We start from the raw sequence: 17,101 nt of genomic DNA, 5'->3' as shown, positions 1-17,101 counted from the left end.
CTCCATAACCTGTAAACCCAAAAATATTATTGTGTTCTTAAGTAACATAAACTTTTTGTGGTCTAGGTTTGGTATATGGTATATAGAAAATATATATGGTATGCACTAGACTTAAAGCTAGGGTTGGTAATCCTAGAAAAGCTAACAAGAGCAGGCTACACTGAAACGCAAACGATACATCCCACCACCTCTTCAAAGCTTCGCCCTGAAAACACAAAAACGTGCACGGATAATCGTCTGAATGCAATGATTGGTCGTGTTAATTACAGTTCTGCGAGGGCCACAGACACCAGATATTTTTGGCTGTCAGGACATGGTGAGGATTTCTACAAATAAAACCAAAAGTAATTCAGAAACAAATTACTAACATACCTTCTAAACCCCCTGGTTCTGTCAGCATAAGATTAACATTGTAGTTGTATGAACGATAACATTCCATGCTAATCCACAGTGGTGTCATGATTGTCTGCTCAGGACGGCTTCGCTAGCTCACTTTCGTAGCAAAACAGTGGAACATTACTGGCTTACTTTACTGATAGGTCAAGAGGGCATGCAACAGGTCAAGCTTACAGTGATCGCTGGATCAGGAGACAACTTAAGTTGTTCCAATGTGCTGCTACACTCTCATAATCTGAATTCGAATGGGTCATTACAGTTCAAATACAAACTTTTCCTCCATGTTCGAATGATGTTGGAATGGTATAACTGTTCCTGCTTTTTCTTTCTCTCTCTTTCTTTTCTCTCATGCAGAGCTCCAAAATCAGTGGCTTACCAAAGACAGGCTCTCCTCCTCCCTGGCTGGTCAGTATCTGTATTGTAGCATTATTACATTAACATGGCAGCACAGTAATTTAACTGTGTAGTTGGTTAAAATAAACATTTTGCTAATCAGTTTAAGCAAGTTCAGCCATGCACTTTTTAATATGCTGGAGGATAGATGGTGCCTATTAAGTTAAAACAGTTGGGTGGGATTTAATGTGGGACATCATACCTGCTCTGTCTGACAGTTTGAGTGCTCGGGGACAGAGTCACTAAATCTGTGACTTCAAGGCTTTATCACTCCAATGACCAAATCATAATAGCATGTTGTTTACTATCCACAATGACTGGAAACCTGCTGAACAGATAAATACATTTGGACATTGGTATGGTTAAGACTTTTCAACATTTTGATTCCTGCCACAAGTCTTATATACAATAGATTAATGACTTTTAATGTAGATCATTTATGTCATGTCTGTTTGTCTCTTTTGTGTAGCTCGACATTAAGTATTTGTCTCCTCTACTGCTGGCATACGAAGACAGGATGAACGAGAGAGATGCACTTCTGCAAACCACAGAGGTAAAGTGACTGATTGTATGCAGTCATGTGAGTTTCTTCTTATTACCACCTCAATCATCTGTCACATTAGCTTTCATGAGTATGTGAAATGGGCTGTGTTATCAGAGACATGAGCAGCAAACAGTTAATCAACATTTAATGTCCTGTCTTCGATATACACAGCCCATGGGAAAAAACCTGCAATTCACTTGGTGGGGATTATGAGCGATTATAATTCAAGTGCTGGTATGTTTCTGAAAGCTATTTTTAGCTGATTTTGACTCACATTTAGAGTCTCGGAGGTTGGGTAAACACCCCTGTAATCACACTATGAAAGCAAACCTTAAACATTTATATGTTAATGTTTATGCTAATTATTTTGCTGATGAATAATATAGAACATAAAGGCTGTGTTACTGCTTCCACCAAGGTGGACATATTTTTGTTTTGTCTGTCTGTGAGCAGTAATAGTGCGGGGTAGATTACGCAAAAACTACCAGACAAATTACCCAAATACTTGGTGGAAGGATGTGGTGCAAATCAGGAAAGAGCCCGTTAGATTCTGGTGCAGTTCCCAAAAGATCCAAAAATGTGATTTCCCTTTCTCTGCAGCACTTCCCACAGAATGTATTAAATCTATTGCTGTAGGACAGAGTGCACACACACAAACTCATGCACGGAAGACCACATTTTTTTTTGTGAAAGAGAGAACTGCAACACATGCCGCTTGGGGGTACATGCACAGCTACAACTAAAACTATATGGTTTGCCTATCTGCGTGGAGAGCAACAACTTGATGGACCGGTCCACGAGAGGGCATGCAGCAAATAGTGCCGCAAATAGCTACAGTATGTAATGCAGCAGTGGAGCAAAATAACAAACTCTCTTATGAAGGAGAAAGTGTGAACTTTTTTGTTCATTATGAAACTGTGGAAGCAAAAATTAATATACACTGTATGACCGGCCACCACAGTCTACATAATTAATTGGAAATACTGCTTTGAGATGGTGAATTAGGGCATCAGCCATGGCTAATAAATGTTCATTACAGTACAAATGTAAAGTGTGCATTCTCAGAGCACCCACTCTAGTTTTATTGGTTGCAAAGCTGTTATTTTAAATGGTGAAGTGAAATTTAAATTTAGTTTTTTCACCTAAAGCAAAAAGATGTCAGGGACTCACACACTGCATAGCACGTAACTCTTGTCAACAACAACATCAACTGGGGCGCTCTCTCACTGTCTTGCCAAATGAGCCTGTTCACCTGGGTGTCATGTTTCCATCATGCAGCAGATTGGAGTCGAAGCAGATTAAAACCCTCTATTGCAAAGTCATTTGATCTGGGAGCGAATGCTGATTGTACCCATTCCCATTGCAGACAAAAGCTAGATGTTAGTGGGTGTTGGTGTTTTTTTTAACAGTAGGGAAAAATGGGCTTTATTTTTCTGCACAAAACCTAGATGCTGGCACACATCTGTGGCTCTGTTTCTTTAAACACAGTTTGATTACTGTAAATCAGTTCACAAAAAAAGTCTCGCAAATTACAGTAGCATTTTTTAAATGAATTTCTTGATTTAGTTTTTGACAATGTTCTGGCCAACCATTTACTAGGTAAGAAAACAATTGCCCCATGGCTAAACATACTTGCTGACTTCTGCACTAGGTGGATCTCTAGTCCTCGCAGAGATGTGGAGGTAGAATAAGACTTTTATTTTGTTCTGAAATCAGAGGTCTTATGCGTCTTTGTCTGCTTCTCGCAGGAAGAGGTTAAGAGGTTGCGTGTTCATGTGGAGGAGGTGATCAAAGAAAATGAGAGACTCCATGATGAAATTGCAAAGATTGGAGGGGTCAGCCAGAAGGATTGGTAAGAAAAAATACTGTGTTTTTGTACTTCAGAATGGTCAGTACTTACTTGTCTCTACCTCCTGTATTCTCTATTTCTCTGCTGCTTGCTCGTCTTTCTGTCTGTTACTAAAGCTTATACTGCATTGAATAACAAACCGAAAGCAGTAAAGCCTTTGAATTCTCCTCTCTGCTCCTATATATTCACCATCACTTCTCCTGCTTTCATGATCCCTCTAGGTATAATATTGCTGATGCCTACAATCTTATAGTATCTAAATGTTGTAAATAGCTCTGGTAAGTCAGATAATAACACTCTCTTTACACATGACACAGCTGCAGTAGGAGACTGGGTGTGAGTGGAAAGTGGTACCTATTGTGCCCTGACCAATAAAAGAATTTTAACTACCTCCCTGGCTCAGTGTGAGTGTGTCTGATGTAAGCCCTGAGGCTTCCCTTTGTCTACAGCTCAACTGTTTCACTCCATCCTGCATTTACTCGGAATGGACTTTACTTCGAAACTGTGAGCAATCTGTGAGGAAGTGTTAGTACATAGAAGATTACATGTAACATAATTGTGCTACATAATACAATGATTTAAAAAATGTTGGGTGGTTACAAGGATCCATATAAATGCAACATGTAGTACCAATACATTTTGATACTACACTGTATGTTGGTGGCTTAATTAATCTTAAACATTTTACAGCAGCTCAGTAAGATCCTTTCACTTGCAGGAAACGCACTGAGGCACAGAAGCTAGCACCACTTCTTTTTCTGTCAGGGGAACGTTGGACATGATGTACTGACAGACAGGAGTTTGTGCAGCCGGCACAAACACAATAATTTGATGCATGATCACAGAAGGTGAAATGCAATGTAAAACTACAGAGAGCTCTTTTTCTTAAAACACAATCTCTCAGACTCACTACCAACTACTGTGAATTTTACAGTACAGATGACTCCCCTATGCCAGGTTGGAAAAAAGCATTTGGAGATTTTGCTATAATTCTCCACTTTTTGATCTAAATTCTGTTTGCTCTAAATTCTTCCACTAATGTCTAACCCTAACCCTGAATAAACGTTTTGAATGATGATTTTCAAACAATGCTAAGTTGCAAGTTGCTCTTTAAAAGAATACTTATTCTCAACGTTCCAGTGGTCCTTGGCTGGTCTTCAGGTAGTCGATTCCCTTTTCAAAAAGATAGAACATATTCAGTACCATTTAAAAGAGGGACAGGCTGTTTTGTCAGAAAATGTGTAACTGCTGTTTTCATAATGTTTAGCCTTGTGTTCTGCTAATTCAGTATTAACATAAGCGCTCTCTCTTTCCCTCTTTCCCTCTGCAGTCAACAGCTACAACAACAGGCCTTTTTGGTTTTACAAGAGAACCAGGTTTTGATAAATCAGCTTGAGGCGCAGCACGTTAAGGCCAAGGACAACCACAGCAGACACCACTGTGAAGGTATACTGGGTAGAGTCTGAGATGTGAAAATGTGAAAATGAAATGAATTCTTTATAGGTAAATGTAAAGGCAGCTGCAAGTAAAAATCATTTGTAAGTATATGTTTAGCATTCCTCTCTTTCACTGTGGCCCTGTGGCCTTTTCTCTGTTCTTTTTTGCTTTCAGTTAGACTGTGTACTATACTCACTGTTCCCTCTCCTCTCTTTCCTCTCTTTGTAGTGTCCAAGGTGTCTAAGCAGCTGATGTTGTTAGAGGCAGAAAATCAGCGTTTTCAGGAGGAACTGGAAGAGAGCAGGAGGGAGACGCAGAAAAATACAAGGCAGGTCCAAGTCCTGCAGGCCCGCCTGAAGGATGCTATCACCTGGGACGAACACTGCAGCATTGCTGGAAAACTCAGAGGGTAAGGTGTCTTATTTTATCAAATATTTCTTATCTAACATATGAATAAGTTAGTATTAGCAGCTGTTCTGCACCTGAGCAAGGGCACATTTCTTTTCAGAAGGAGACAAACAAGGAGAAACAGGAAAACACATTCCTTTAAGAAACATGTGGCAAAGTTATACTGAAAACAAATTTCTGCTGACTACACAAACCATTACCAACAGGCTATCCATTAACATTGGCTCCTGCAGAGTTCATCATCTTTATCTACCAAATATGTTTGACATGACCTCATCTAAGTTTAAGTTCAGGTTATTATTCATTCAGTTTACAATCGATTTGCACCATATAAAACAAGACAAGAAGAAAAAAATGCATGATGAATTTAATCAGGTTGTAGGAGAGAAGCTGAAACGGTTTTGTTTAGTGTTACGCCTGGGTCTGAGGCCGCAACAACACATAGACAAGGCAGCGTGATGTAGCGAATTACAATATGCTTTATTGATTTAACATCAATAAAAGACACTGAGCGATGGAGTGTGAAAGTGAGCGTCAGTAGTGTGTGAGGGTGTTTGAGTGCTATGTAGTATGTGTGGTGCATGTTGTCAGGTGCAGAACATAACAAAAGTAAGTGCAGCAGGATGGAGATCTCAGCGCTGAGTGAGAGAGAGAGAGACAGCCCATGGCAGGGGGTTTATATCAGCAAGCCAATCAGGGAGCCATGCACAGGAACTTCCAGCCGGCCAACAATCAGCAACCTGCAAGACACATCCACACAGCATACACACCATACACAGACAGGACACAGGCATGGGCTGGGGCCGTAACATTTAGAATAAAAATTGAGCAGAAAATTGTGATTTCTACAAATCATTCCAAATTCGCAAAGTATGCAAGTTAGCAGGATTATTACAACGTAAACAAATCACTTTATACTGGTGCTTAAAAGAGGCCTGGACACATCTTGTTCATAAGTGTCCACCAAGATGTCGTGTTATAATCTGCTCTTGCCACTCAGGCAGCTGGAGCAGCAGGAGAAGCAGGAGAACAGGAACAAGAGTTCGATGGACGAGCTGCTTCTGCGCGTGTCCAGTCTGCAGGACGAGAACAGGAGTCTGGCTCTGGACAAAGCCAACCTGAGCGCTGATATAAAGAGAATGGAGGCTGAGCTGGAGCTCTGCAGACAAGACAATAGGTACTAAATGTTCCATGTTCTTTGTCTGCTTTCATCTGACACGCAAATGCTGGTGGATGCCACACAAATCCTCGATGACTCTGACTTCTCATAGATGATTTAATGGTGAATTGAGTCATCCCAGGATCAATTGCATTTGTTTGTATTTCCGACCTAACGTTATCTAAAAAATGTACAGTAGAATTAAAACAATTAGGGTACAGTTGAAGTCAATAAAAGAGGATTGAGGTTGGTTCTCCAGGTGTTTCATTATATTATAGCATAAAGCCATTTTATTATTTTGTTGAATTCTGTAGAATGACTGTTCACCTGTCGTCCACCCACACAAGTGTTCTCACTCTTTAGCTTGTTAAAGGCTCTTCTGTGTGGGAGTGTACACACACTGTTTGATTGACATCTCCCTCAGTCTGTTCTGTTCTGTTGCAACAGTACATGCATGGAAACTCATATGTTGATCTTTTTCTTATTAGTGCCTGACGTTTGAATGATCTTGCATCATAGTATAGCTCTGCCCAAGTAGAGTAGTTCAGTCAAGTTGTAGAGCTGGTTCTGAAGGTTATGATTGACGTGGACCTTCGCATTCTGAAGTGTGAAGACGGTCAGGAGGTGTTTGTTTGATTAGCAAACAGTGTTTCACCCTGCCTGCATGAAGACGATGGGGTTTCAAGATATCATTCAGCAAACTCTAGTTTCTCTCTTCTGTACCGTGTTTCCTGTGCTCTTATCTGTCCTTTCCCTGATATTTTGCCATTTGTTGTTTTTCCTAAATCTCCTTCTCTCTTCACTGTGTTTGTCCTCCTTTGTTTGACCTGTTTCTCCATTCTTCATCACTCTTTAATTCTCTTTCACCTATTCCCTTCTTATCTTTTGTTTTTTCATCTTCCAGGAAGGCTTTGCAGAGGATGTGTGCGTTGAAACTGCAAAAGGAAGAGTGTGTGTTAAAGGCGAAAAAGACTCGTCATTATCTCGGAGCTGTAATTTCTCTGGCGGAGCACATTTCCCAGGAGAGGGACCAACTACAACACATGGTACTTCTTATGCTACTGATACTGTATAATAATTTTGTATAATTTATTGTACACATGGTACTTCTGATGTCCTAAACCAAATAATACCAGGTTTGTATTTACACAGAAGTATATAATATTCCCCTGACACTTCTGTAATTGCAGGGAAGTGAGGTATTAGATCTTGTGTATTTCAGCAGATAGAACATACAACACGCAGCACACAGATTACACTATATGGACAAAGGTATTGGGACACCCACACATTACACCTACAGGAGTCTGAAGACATCTCATTCGAAATCAATAGGTATTAATATGGGGTTGCCCCCCCCCCCCCCCCCCCCCAGTTCATCCCATAGGTGTTCCATGGGGTTGAGGTCAGGGCTCTGTGCAGGCCAGTGAAGTTCATTCACACCAGACTAACCCAACCTTGCTTTGTGCACTGGGGCAGAGTCATGCTGGAACAGAAAACGGCCTTCTCCAAACTGTTCCCTGAAACTTGGAAGCATAGAATTGTCCAAAATGTCTGTTGGTCAGCTGAAGCATTAAGGTTTCCCTTCACTGGAACTAAGGGGCCTAGTCCAACCAATGGCAATGGGACTGAATGAAACGCCTGAATTCAATGATTAAGAGGTGCCCAGTACTTCACAAATAATAACATTCAAAGTTTGAAAATGAATGCTAACTGGCCAAACATGACATGAAATCAAATGTTTTCTTTTTTTAACCATCGTTTGTATTAAAGGCTCAGTGTGTAGAATTTAGTGACATCTAGAGGTGAAGTTGCATGTTGCAGCTGAACACTCCTCATCTCACCCTCCCCTTTCAAACATGAAAGAGAACCTGTGGTGAACTTCAGTTGTCATGAAAACTCAAAATGTGCTTAGTTTGTCCAGTCTGGACGACAGTAAAAAACATGGCAGCCTCCACAGAGAGGACCCCTCCTCCATGTAAATATAAAGGGTCCATTCTATGGTAAAGAAAACCACAATTCATACAATTTAGATAAAACACAAAAGGACTTAATGGTTTTAATACAGCAGTTGTTTCAGTGAGACTAATGGCTGGATCTTACACCCAGTGCAAAGCAGTAACAGGCACAATGTGCAAAGTGTCTCTGTTTATTCCAGACTGATGCAGATGTTAAAATCTTGTCCACTCTTTATAACTATTATAAAATTTTAGAACAAACATCCACTTGGACTAAAAGACAATCTGATTTGAATTTAGTCATCAAGTCTAATAATTAATACCTGTTTAAATACCTTCAAAGTCTTCACCTGGTATATTATATGAGTCTGGACATACATGGATGTAATCTGTAACTTTACTGGTTTACTGAGGGTGCACAACTACAAGGAAGTCATTTTATTTTAACAGGAAAACATGCATGTCCCTTTATCTGTTGCTCACTGTTATCTCTGATATTAACAAATCGAATTTCCCAAATCCAAAGTCTCCCTCTATGATATCATTATATTTGCCACATTTTAAAAGGAACCAATTGTGCTGTGACCGTAGACTCCCCCCTCCGTTGGTAGTCAGGGCTTTGTGCATGGTACTCATTCTTTGATTAGTTCTTGGTCATCATCTATCTTCTTCTTAGAATTGCAGAGATATTGACCAAATTGCACTTATGTTTTGGAATTCTGATTTTAATCGTTTACAGTGGGCATCTTTTGTTGATTTAATGATTTTGTTTGAGACAGTACTGAGTGTTATATGATAAGTACTATTCTTTTTTAGTGCCTGTTTGATGGCTAAACTTGAGATATATCCAACATTTAGACATTATTTCTTTTTAATGTTAGTAATCAGTGTGTAATGGCCAAATTCTGCCCTGCATGTATTGGTTTATTTTTAATGTTTAATATGGTACATGTTCTCAAAGGGAAGCTGAAGGCTCATTGCTTGGATTAGACTGTCCAAATTCTAATAAGGTTTCTTCTAATGGCATTAAATGCTCCACATGCTTTTTGTTTCATTGCATTTACTACCAGAATAGATGGCTGTTTCCATATTGGTTTTTGGTTTACTGAGATCTGGGCTTTTTTTAGGAAGATAATGATTTCGATTTGTTAAAGTTGAATATTGGTAGGGACCCATTTGTGTCAGCACTGCTCCAGGACGTTATGGTGTTATAGTCCTGGGTCATTAGCAGAGAGCAGGAATTCAACCACTTTATTAAAAAGGGTTAAGCGTGAGGCTTCATCATTCATTGATTGTGTGTAAACATGGTGCATTGATTTGATAAAAACTAAATTTGCAATTGAATTAATGCATTGTACACCATATAGAGCCAGCATTCAGGAATTTATAATACTCTTCCTCACTCACTGGCTTCACCTGCGTCTTTTGTTGACATTTCCATTATTGAATTTTAATGAATGAATTAAGCCTAAAGATTTGTATATACAATAATTTTATAAGTAGCAGATGTTTTGTGTGAGTTGAACAGTAGGTCGGGTACATTTGTTTGTGAATGACATTTTGTTTTCAGTGTTGATAATCTCTGAGGATCCCAACGCTGAACTTTGTTTATATCGAGCTCCCACTCACTTGCAGAATGCTTCTTGTGGGCAATAATGAGCTGCTATACTCTTGTAAAATTAGTCCAAGAGTGCACATAGAATAATAATCTTCATGTCGGTAATTCTGGCTAAAACTAGTGGAGGTGTGGAAAATATACAGACTGCCAAATCATGCCACATAATTTTGAGAAAATGGTGCACTCCCTCCAGGAAAGAGGATTAAATATACTCTCACGTCACGTAAACTAACTGAGGTAGCTTTATTTTTAGCAGGCTGCTGACAGACACCCAAACAAGATGACAATTAACAGAAAAAATGTTTTATTTGCCCAGTTTGGTTAAAGATTAAAATCAGTTAATTATACTACCAGTCTACTAAGACAATAAATGATTAGAACAAAGGAGATCCCCCACAACAATAATTTGTTTTATTTTTAGCAGAAAAATAGTGGGTTGGGGAATATTGTATTGATAAACAGACGACTGTAACATCCCATAAAAAAGACCTTTTGTTTTCTCAAAGGCTTGATACCTGACTGTAATCACAACTTATCTTAGAGTTTAATTTTACACAGCTCACTCGAGACCTGTATAACTGTTCATTTAATATATATTTATATATATATTTAACATAAGGATTAATTATTGTAATATTGTATATTTTAATATATTTCCCCCTTTTATTCAAACATATACTTTGACCAATGAGGCCTTGCAGAAAATGGGAGATTAGTAGTGTTGTTAGCTTTATATACACTCATAGCCATAATATACAGGCTTGCTTAATCAGGAAATGGAGCTCATCTGAAACAGAAAATAGCAGAATTCAGAGAAAGTACTGCAGTGTGTACTTTGCTCAGTTGGCTACGTGCCTTGAAGAGGAATGGGAAAAGTTTATCTAGTAAATGTTAATAGATGCAGGGACTTTGCCATCGCTAACTGTTTAAAGGGTCAGCAAAAGCCCACATTGTGGAGAAGGTCAGACTGACACCATATTCATGGTAATGGGTCTAAAGCTAATAAGAACCAGTTTTGTGTGGATGAGTGCAATAGTGTGTGTGTGTGTGTGTGTGTGTGTGTGTGTGTGTGTGTGTGTGTGTGTGTGTGTGTGTGTGTGTGTGTGTGTGTGTGTGTGTGTGTGTGTGTGTGTGTAAAGGTACTATTGTTGTTTTTGTGCTGGATTTTAGTGATGTTAGGTGAGCATCAGAGCTATTTCTCTGTTTCTATGTCCAGATTTTAAAGCAGACTCACCAGTTGAATTTAAATTGTAATTGACTTCACTGTTGGACTGTTGTTAACAGAATAACCATATTTATGTTCATGTCCTAGACAGTTTGCTGATGTCCATTTTCGAAGCCAAAAATGCAAAAATGACCTTATTTTGCTTTGTCTTGTTTTGTTCTGAGTTGTTTTATTTCTGTGTATTTTGTAAAGTACTGTGTAAACCCCAGTTTAGATAAACTTTATATATTATTATTATTATAAAAATATGTTTAGCTTTTACTACATTTTATTATATCATTTACTGATGGCACAATTAAAACCCTCTTTAATAAAGCTGTGCAGGTGTGTAACTACTTTTTAGAGGTCAAATTGACCATAATACACAAAAGCATGAATCCTTAAATTATAAAAAGAAATGTGAACTTTTCTTAGACAGAACTGACAACATTGACATTAAGTAAATATTGCTAGTTAGGTTTTTAATTTCCTTTTTTATATCCTGAACAGTTCTTGATCTTTGATCATATTAAAATGAGAATGGACAGTTTGTGGCAGTGTTCGTGCTTTACACATGACTACTGTAAACTGGCTGCAGTTTCAACATTCTTTTCTTCTTTCCTGTCATCCACCTCTCCCATAATCCTTTGTTTCTTTCATTCAACTTCCTCTCTTAGATCAGTAACCCCCCGTCTTCCCTCTCTCCCTCTCCAGGCTTCAGATCTTCAACAGGAAAAGCAGCACTTCATCAGCAGAATTCTGAATGGCACAGTTCGGTTTGGAAAACTGCAGGAAGAAGTCAAAGTAAGATCCTTTATTCAAAAATTACATTGTCGTGACAATCAGCCACTGTAAATGGCTCGCTCACTGCCTGACTGCTTACTGTCGTAGGTTTTTTTTAGTGGCCTGCATCGACTATTAAGGTGTTAACCAGAGCCATTGAATTTGAAAATGTGTTATAAATCTGTAAAACTGCCCTTTTAAATAATACCTAATTAAGTTCAGCTGGTTCCTCAATGGACCAGACTCAAAGATTTCAGCTAAACTTCCATTGCCCAGGATGAGCCTCCACTTTACTCCCTATTGATCAGCCCACTCCACTGCTCTTGATAAACCTTCTATTATCGGCCGTCACCACTCAGGAAGTACAAATTGATGGAGAGTTGTGCCTCTCAGATTGACATCTCCCCGAGCTCACTGGGTGTCTGAGGACTGTATTTTTCTAATTTAGAATCACATCACACCTGATCTACTAAGATCCCAAATAAAGAGTCCTAAATTGCGTGTGCATTATAACGATTGCACATTTGTTTTGTGAGCGTTTTCCAGGTGATCTACTAAAAATAATTGTGCAAACATGGTAGAGGCAGTAGTATTTAAATGAGTCTTTAGCCTGCGTAACTGGTTTCCTAGCATTATGGAGAGCAGAGTGACTCCAAGCACAAAACTAAATTTAATGGCATGGAATTAGATGTGCCATTGGAGCACACGAGGCAGCTGATCAGCGCTGTATCTGATGTGATGATGGCCATCGGTACCCTGGATAGAGAGGCATTATTTTTGCTTCTGTCAATCCAAACATGCTAACACGAGCAGAAAAAACCTGTTCTCTCCATCTTCTTCTCCAGCCAACATGTATTTTTGCAGGTGAAATCAAGTTTGCACATGTTTTTACAAGCACAAAGTAGATCTTTAGTAGATCAGACCCTCAGGTTGACTGTAAGGAAAAGCCCCAGCATAAAGATAACGATCAGCAATGACAGCAGTGGTACTGTGTGTACTTTCTCTCTGACTATCCTTGTCACACCGCTGCGGTTGGATATGCAGCATATGCACATATATCTGTGGTTAATGCACAGTGCATTATCCTGGAGCTATAACTCCCATATCCAGGATACTATTTTAGCATTTGAAAATGTACGCATACACTGTTACTTTGTGGTCCTCGTGTGACATGTACAGACTCAGAGCTGTATCGAGACGCTGGAAGGTGTTAACTGAAGGACCAGTGTCAGGCAGGTAAACTGTGGGGAGAAGTATATGTACACTTGATGAGAAGTATAATGCAAATGTGCAGAGAAAAGGAGAAAGGGGTTGACCACACTTTCTGAGAGTCACATGCTCACAGTTCCATTCACACTAAAATGAAGGTCAGCGTCAGTCTGGTGTTCCATGCATGTGTAGGCGATCCCACGTTTCATTCTAATAGGTGGCAATATTGTACCATGTCAACACTTATGACATAAGTGACATAAGTGTTGACTGCACAAGGACGCCTTCACAGGGGTCTGTGTGTACTCTTACAGACATGGGTGGATAATGACATTAACGTCACGAGGACCATAGCAGATCCCAGTGGACTGGCGAACACAGAAACTATGAATTGGGCTTAAAGGGTGCAGAATCTGATGCAGAATCCTGTTGTAACAATTGGACTTAAAGCAGTTTTGTAGTTACTTAGTTTCACATTAAACCCAGTGCTTTGTTTAGTTGTGCTCTCAGCAGTTGCTTGTCTGTTAAATATCACCTCATATTTCATTTAGTCTAATAGATCTCACTCCTGTTGAATGTCATTGCCCATGGATGTTTTTTAACCAACAAGTAAATGTTTGTAATGATCGTAGCTGATTGTAGACAGGAAGACAGCACCTGTTTCCTCCTCATCTACTCTCTGTCAAAAACAGCATTTGCACTCCATAGAAATAAAATGGAGCCTAATGCAGCGAGTCACCATGGAAACCTTTCTTTCCTACAGTGCCACCTTGGCTTGGAAATCTCCACAGCATGGTTGACAGTATTCTGCAACACCAGTTAGAACACCCACTATTTGATTGTTTGTTAGACAGGCAGAATGAAAACATGAACATTAGTGTGGCAAGGTTAGTGCCTTGCTCAAGGGCCAGTGCTGTCTGTGTGTTCCAGCTATCAGCAGCTCTTGTCACTTAAGCCACAGCAGAGAAAAAACATCTCAGTTGTTCTGACAATCTTATTAGTGTCTCTATAGCAACAGCCCAGAGAGAAGGAGCTCTGTGTTTTCCGTGTGAATGTGAGTGTTCTGTTGGTGGTCAGACCATTGAAAGAGGAAAGCTGCAGATGTGTTTTAGGACATAATTTCCTTGTCTCCTTTTATACTGGATTTGTGTACTCCCCACCAGAGGATCAAGAATGTAACTTCTTCAAAGTGTTGCTAATGTTAAACTGGAGCTCAAAGTGATGATTTGTCCAATGCCCCTTGTAGGCCTGCCTGTTTTGATGTAGCTTTCTTTCTGAAACTGGAAAAGTGACCTGCAGTAATTGAACCATGGTAAGCAATAACCTTCTGCAGGATTCAGTCCACAGAGCCATGAAACCATGTCACTGGTGCTGCACGAAGAGCTGTTCACCTGTTTATTTATAGTTCGGTGAAGCTTGACTCAGTACACAGAGCCCTGAACTGGAGAATCAGTTGTTGCCATTGCTGTGTCATAACTTACATTGATGAGTCCCAGCTGCCACTGCTACAGGGTGCAGGTCGAATGTTTATTCAAAGTTTATTATCATTGAACGTTGATAAAAGTTTGGAACTAAAAAACACCAGTTAATTAAATCCTTCAAACAAAAGCCCCACACGTGAACTATAATAAAGAAAATCCAGTTTCATTTTATAAAAAGTATTGACTATTTAATCTTCATTGCAGATAAACTGGGTAAGATGATGTTTTCTAACTTTACTCTGCACAATGGACTGTATATAAAATACAATTAAAAAGTGACAGTAAATTGTCAAACTGTTTGAGGAGGACTGTAGCATTACCACAGGCCAAAAAAACTGCCCATTCCAAATGTTCAGATTTAGAACGGGCACTGCACTAGTAAATTAAAGGAAGGTAATCATGTTCACCATTTACAGATTGTAAATAATACATGAGCCTCATGCTGGACAAGTCAAGAGATGGAAGAAATAGAAAAGGATACTGTTATGAACAAAAATCAATTCAATTTCAACAATCCTGATTCAAGTCTTGTCAGGACATAACCCCACATTATTTAAAAGTCTTCAAAGTCCTCAAATTGGACTGTAATTGGCTCAAAACTCTAAACCTTTCATGCATCTACTACATATGGTAATTGGTTTAGTTTCCAAATTTTCCAAATCTGGTGGTGAAAATAAATCAAATGTACCCTGGGTTTAACACTCCACCGGTTAATCTGATAGAGAAAGATTTTGTATTAGTGCCATGATACCAGCGTCTCACCAAATGTCAGCTCCCTGTAGACTCATTGTATGAGTTCCTAGACTTTAATCGTTCCTCCTCAGATGACAATAAAAGTCCACAGGGAGGAGGCCACATGATAATTAGTTATCCATATAAAAGCTCAATGATTAATCAAAATCAAATATTTTTTTGTTTTACCATTTTACCTGGCTCTGTCAGGATTTCCACAACACAGTAGCATCTGTACTGATCCTTACAGCATTTAGCACATGGGAATTTAAATTAATCTTTTATTTTTGTCTCTAGCTTTAAGTATTCATTAAAATGAAATGAAATATAGAAATATCAAATTCCGACAGACAATTTATTTTTAGTAACCACCCCAAAAACTCACACAGCCTTAGCTTTTTTTTGAGTTGCATGTTGCTGCTGAAAAGTGTGTTAAGTGTGTGCTATAGAGAGAGAACAGATTGTGAATACATTATTCATGTGTAATTAAAATTCATGTCCCCATCTTTTTGAAATACCTGAAAATGTTGAATATTTTAGTGAGTGCATGTACAAATATAGCCAGGTCACAAGTTTGCATGACCAGTTCTGGTCGAAGTCAGCCTGAGATGACTTACATTGATTAAAAATGACTTACTTACATTAGAAATCTTCAATTCGTTCTTCTTCAATAACTTTTTTCTTGAACAACAGTAATAAGCCTCAATCATAGGATTTCATGAATATTTCAAATGAAGCTTAAAGGTTCAGTGTGTAGAATTTAGTTGTGAAGTTTCATGTTGCAGCTGAACACCCCTCATCTCACCCTGCACTTCCAAACATGAAAGAGAACCTGTGGTGAACTTCAGTTGTCGTAAAAACTCAAAAGGTTTTAGTTTGTCCAGTTTGGATTACTGTAAGTAACATGGCGGCCTCCGTATAGAGGACCCCCTCTCGATGTAAATATAAAGTATTTAAATATAAAGGGCCCATTCTAAGGTAAAGAAACATCAATTTGTACAATTTAGATGAAACAGACTAGTAAGAACATTGCTAGGATTATTGTATATTCAATTTCTGCCAATAGACCCCTTTCACCTGAATCTTACACACTGGACCTTTAAGTGTTTTTATTGCACTTTCTGGCTCCTGTTTGAAAGATGAAAACTAGGCAGTGAGTTAAATCAAGGATTCCTTAGCATCACATCTTATCCTTGATAAACTACATTTCACTACAGACCGTCAACTCAGTACCTAGCATTGTTCTCAAAGAAAAAACTTTTATTTTGTCTCTGTCTCTCTACTTTAAATTTTTTTTTTAAATATCTGTAAGTAGATCTCTGTCAGGTTGGTATGCTGTCACCTGAGTTGTCACCACTCCCTGACAGAAAAACATTGTTTTGCTGTGTTCTTTGGAGACATCTGAGATATCTTTTTTTTTTTACATTTGATCTTGTGCAGTCAGATCTCAAAAACCTTTGGGTTGTTCGCAGAAACATTTGTTTAAAATGGGACAGAAGACTTCGAATTGGAGATCAAGATGGCTACTCTAGAAGATCATTACAGATTTTTACCCTGCATGTTGGCATTGTGTGTGTGTGTATGTGTGTGTATGTGTGTGTTCCATGTAACTTGACAACCTATGATGGATTGTCACCAACATTAGATCATTCACTTTTGGAGCGGATAAGTCAAGTCTGTTTCTATGAAAATGACTCTACTTATTAGCTGATTTATAACATCAGTGAGCAATATCATACAGAATGTATGGTCTCAATCACTAGTTTCAAGTCTTCTAAACAACATGATGTTCATTTTGTAAATTATTGTCCCATTTAGAGTCAAACAGACAATAATGTACAGTATGCATTGGGGCATGGATAGAGTAAGATTGACAGCCAGTATCGTCCAATGGATGCAGATCGTAAGGGATGTAGTTTCCTTGCGCTCT

At 38.8% G+C, this 17,101-nt stretch overlaps 1 protein-coding gene across 6 annotated transcripts in view; it reads left to right on the top strand.

Annotated features, from left to right (window-relative positions):
* cep89 (centrosomal protein 89) overlaps positions 1-17,101 on the top strand; it is a 64,182-nt gene that overhangs the window by 10,862 nt on the left and 36,219 nt on the right. For all 6 annotated transcript variants that reach the window (XM_069534589.1, XM_069534534.1, XM_069534504.1 and 3 more), the window contains exons 9-16: positions 751-801; positions 1,259-1,342; positions 3,082-3,185; positions 4,513-4,628; positions 4,848-5,028; positions 6,028-6,204; positions 7,091-7,232; positions 11,681-11,770. In XM_069534589.1, the coding sequence (XP_069390690.1) occupies positions 751-801; positions 1,259-1,342; positions 3,082-3,185; positions 4,513-4,628; positions 4,848-5,028; positions 6,028-6,204; positions 7,091-7,232; positions 11,681-11,770 (945 nt within the window). The remainder of the gene's footprint in view (positions 1-750; positions 802-1,258; positions 1,343-3,081; positions 3,186-4,512; positions 4,629-4,847; positions 5,029-6,027; positions 6,205-7,090; positions 7,233-11,680; positions 11,771-17,101) is intronic.

This window comes from Paralichthys olivaceus, chromosome 1 (assembly GCF_024713975.1).
Source record: "Paralichthys olivaceus isolate ysfri-2021 chromosome 1, ASM2471397v2, whole genome shotgun sequence".
NCBI classification, from domain to species: Eukaryota; Metazoa; Chordata; class Actinopteri; order Pleuronectiformes; family Paralichthyidae; genus Paralichthys; species Paralichthys olivaceus.
This window is presented reverse-complemented; position numbering and strand designations above follow the sequence as displayed.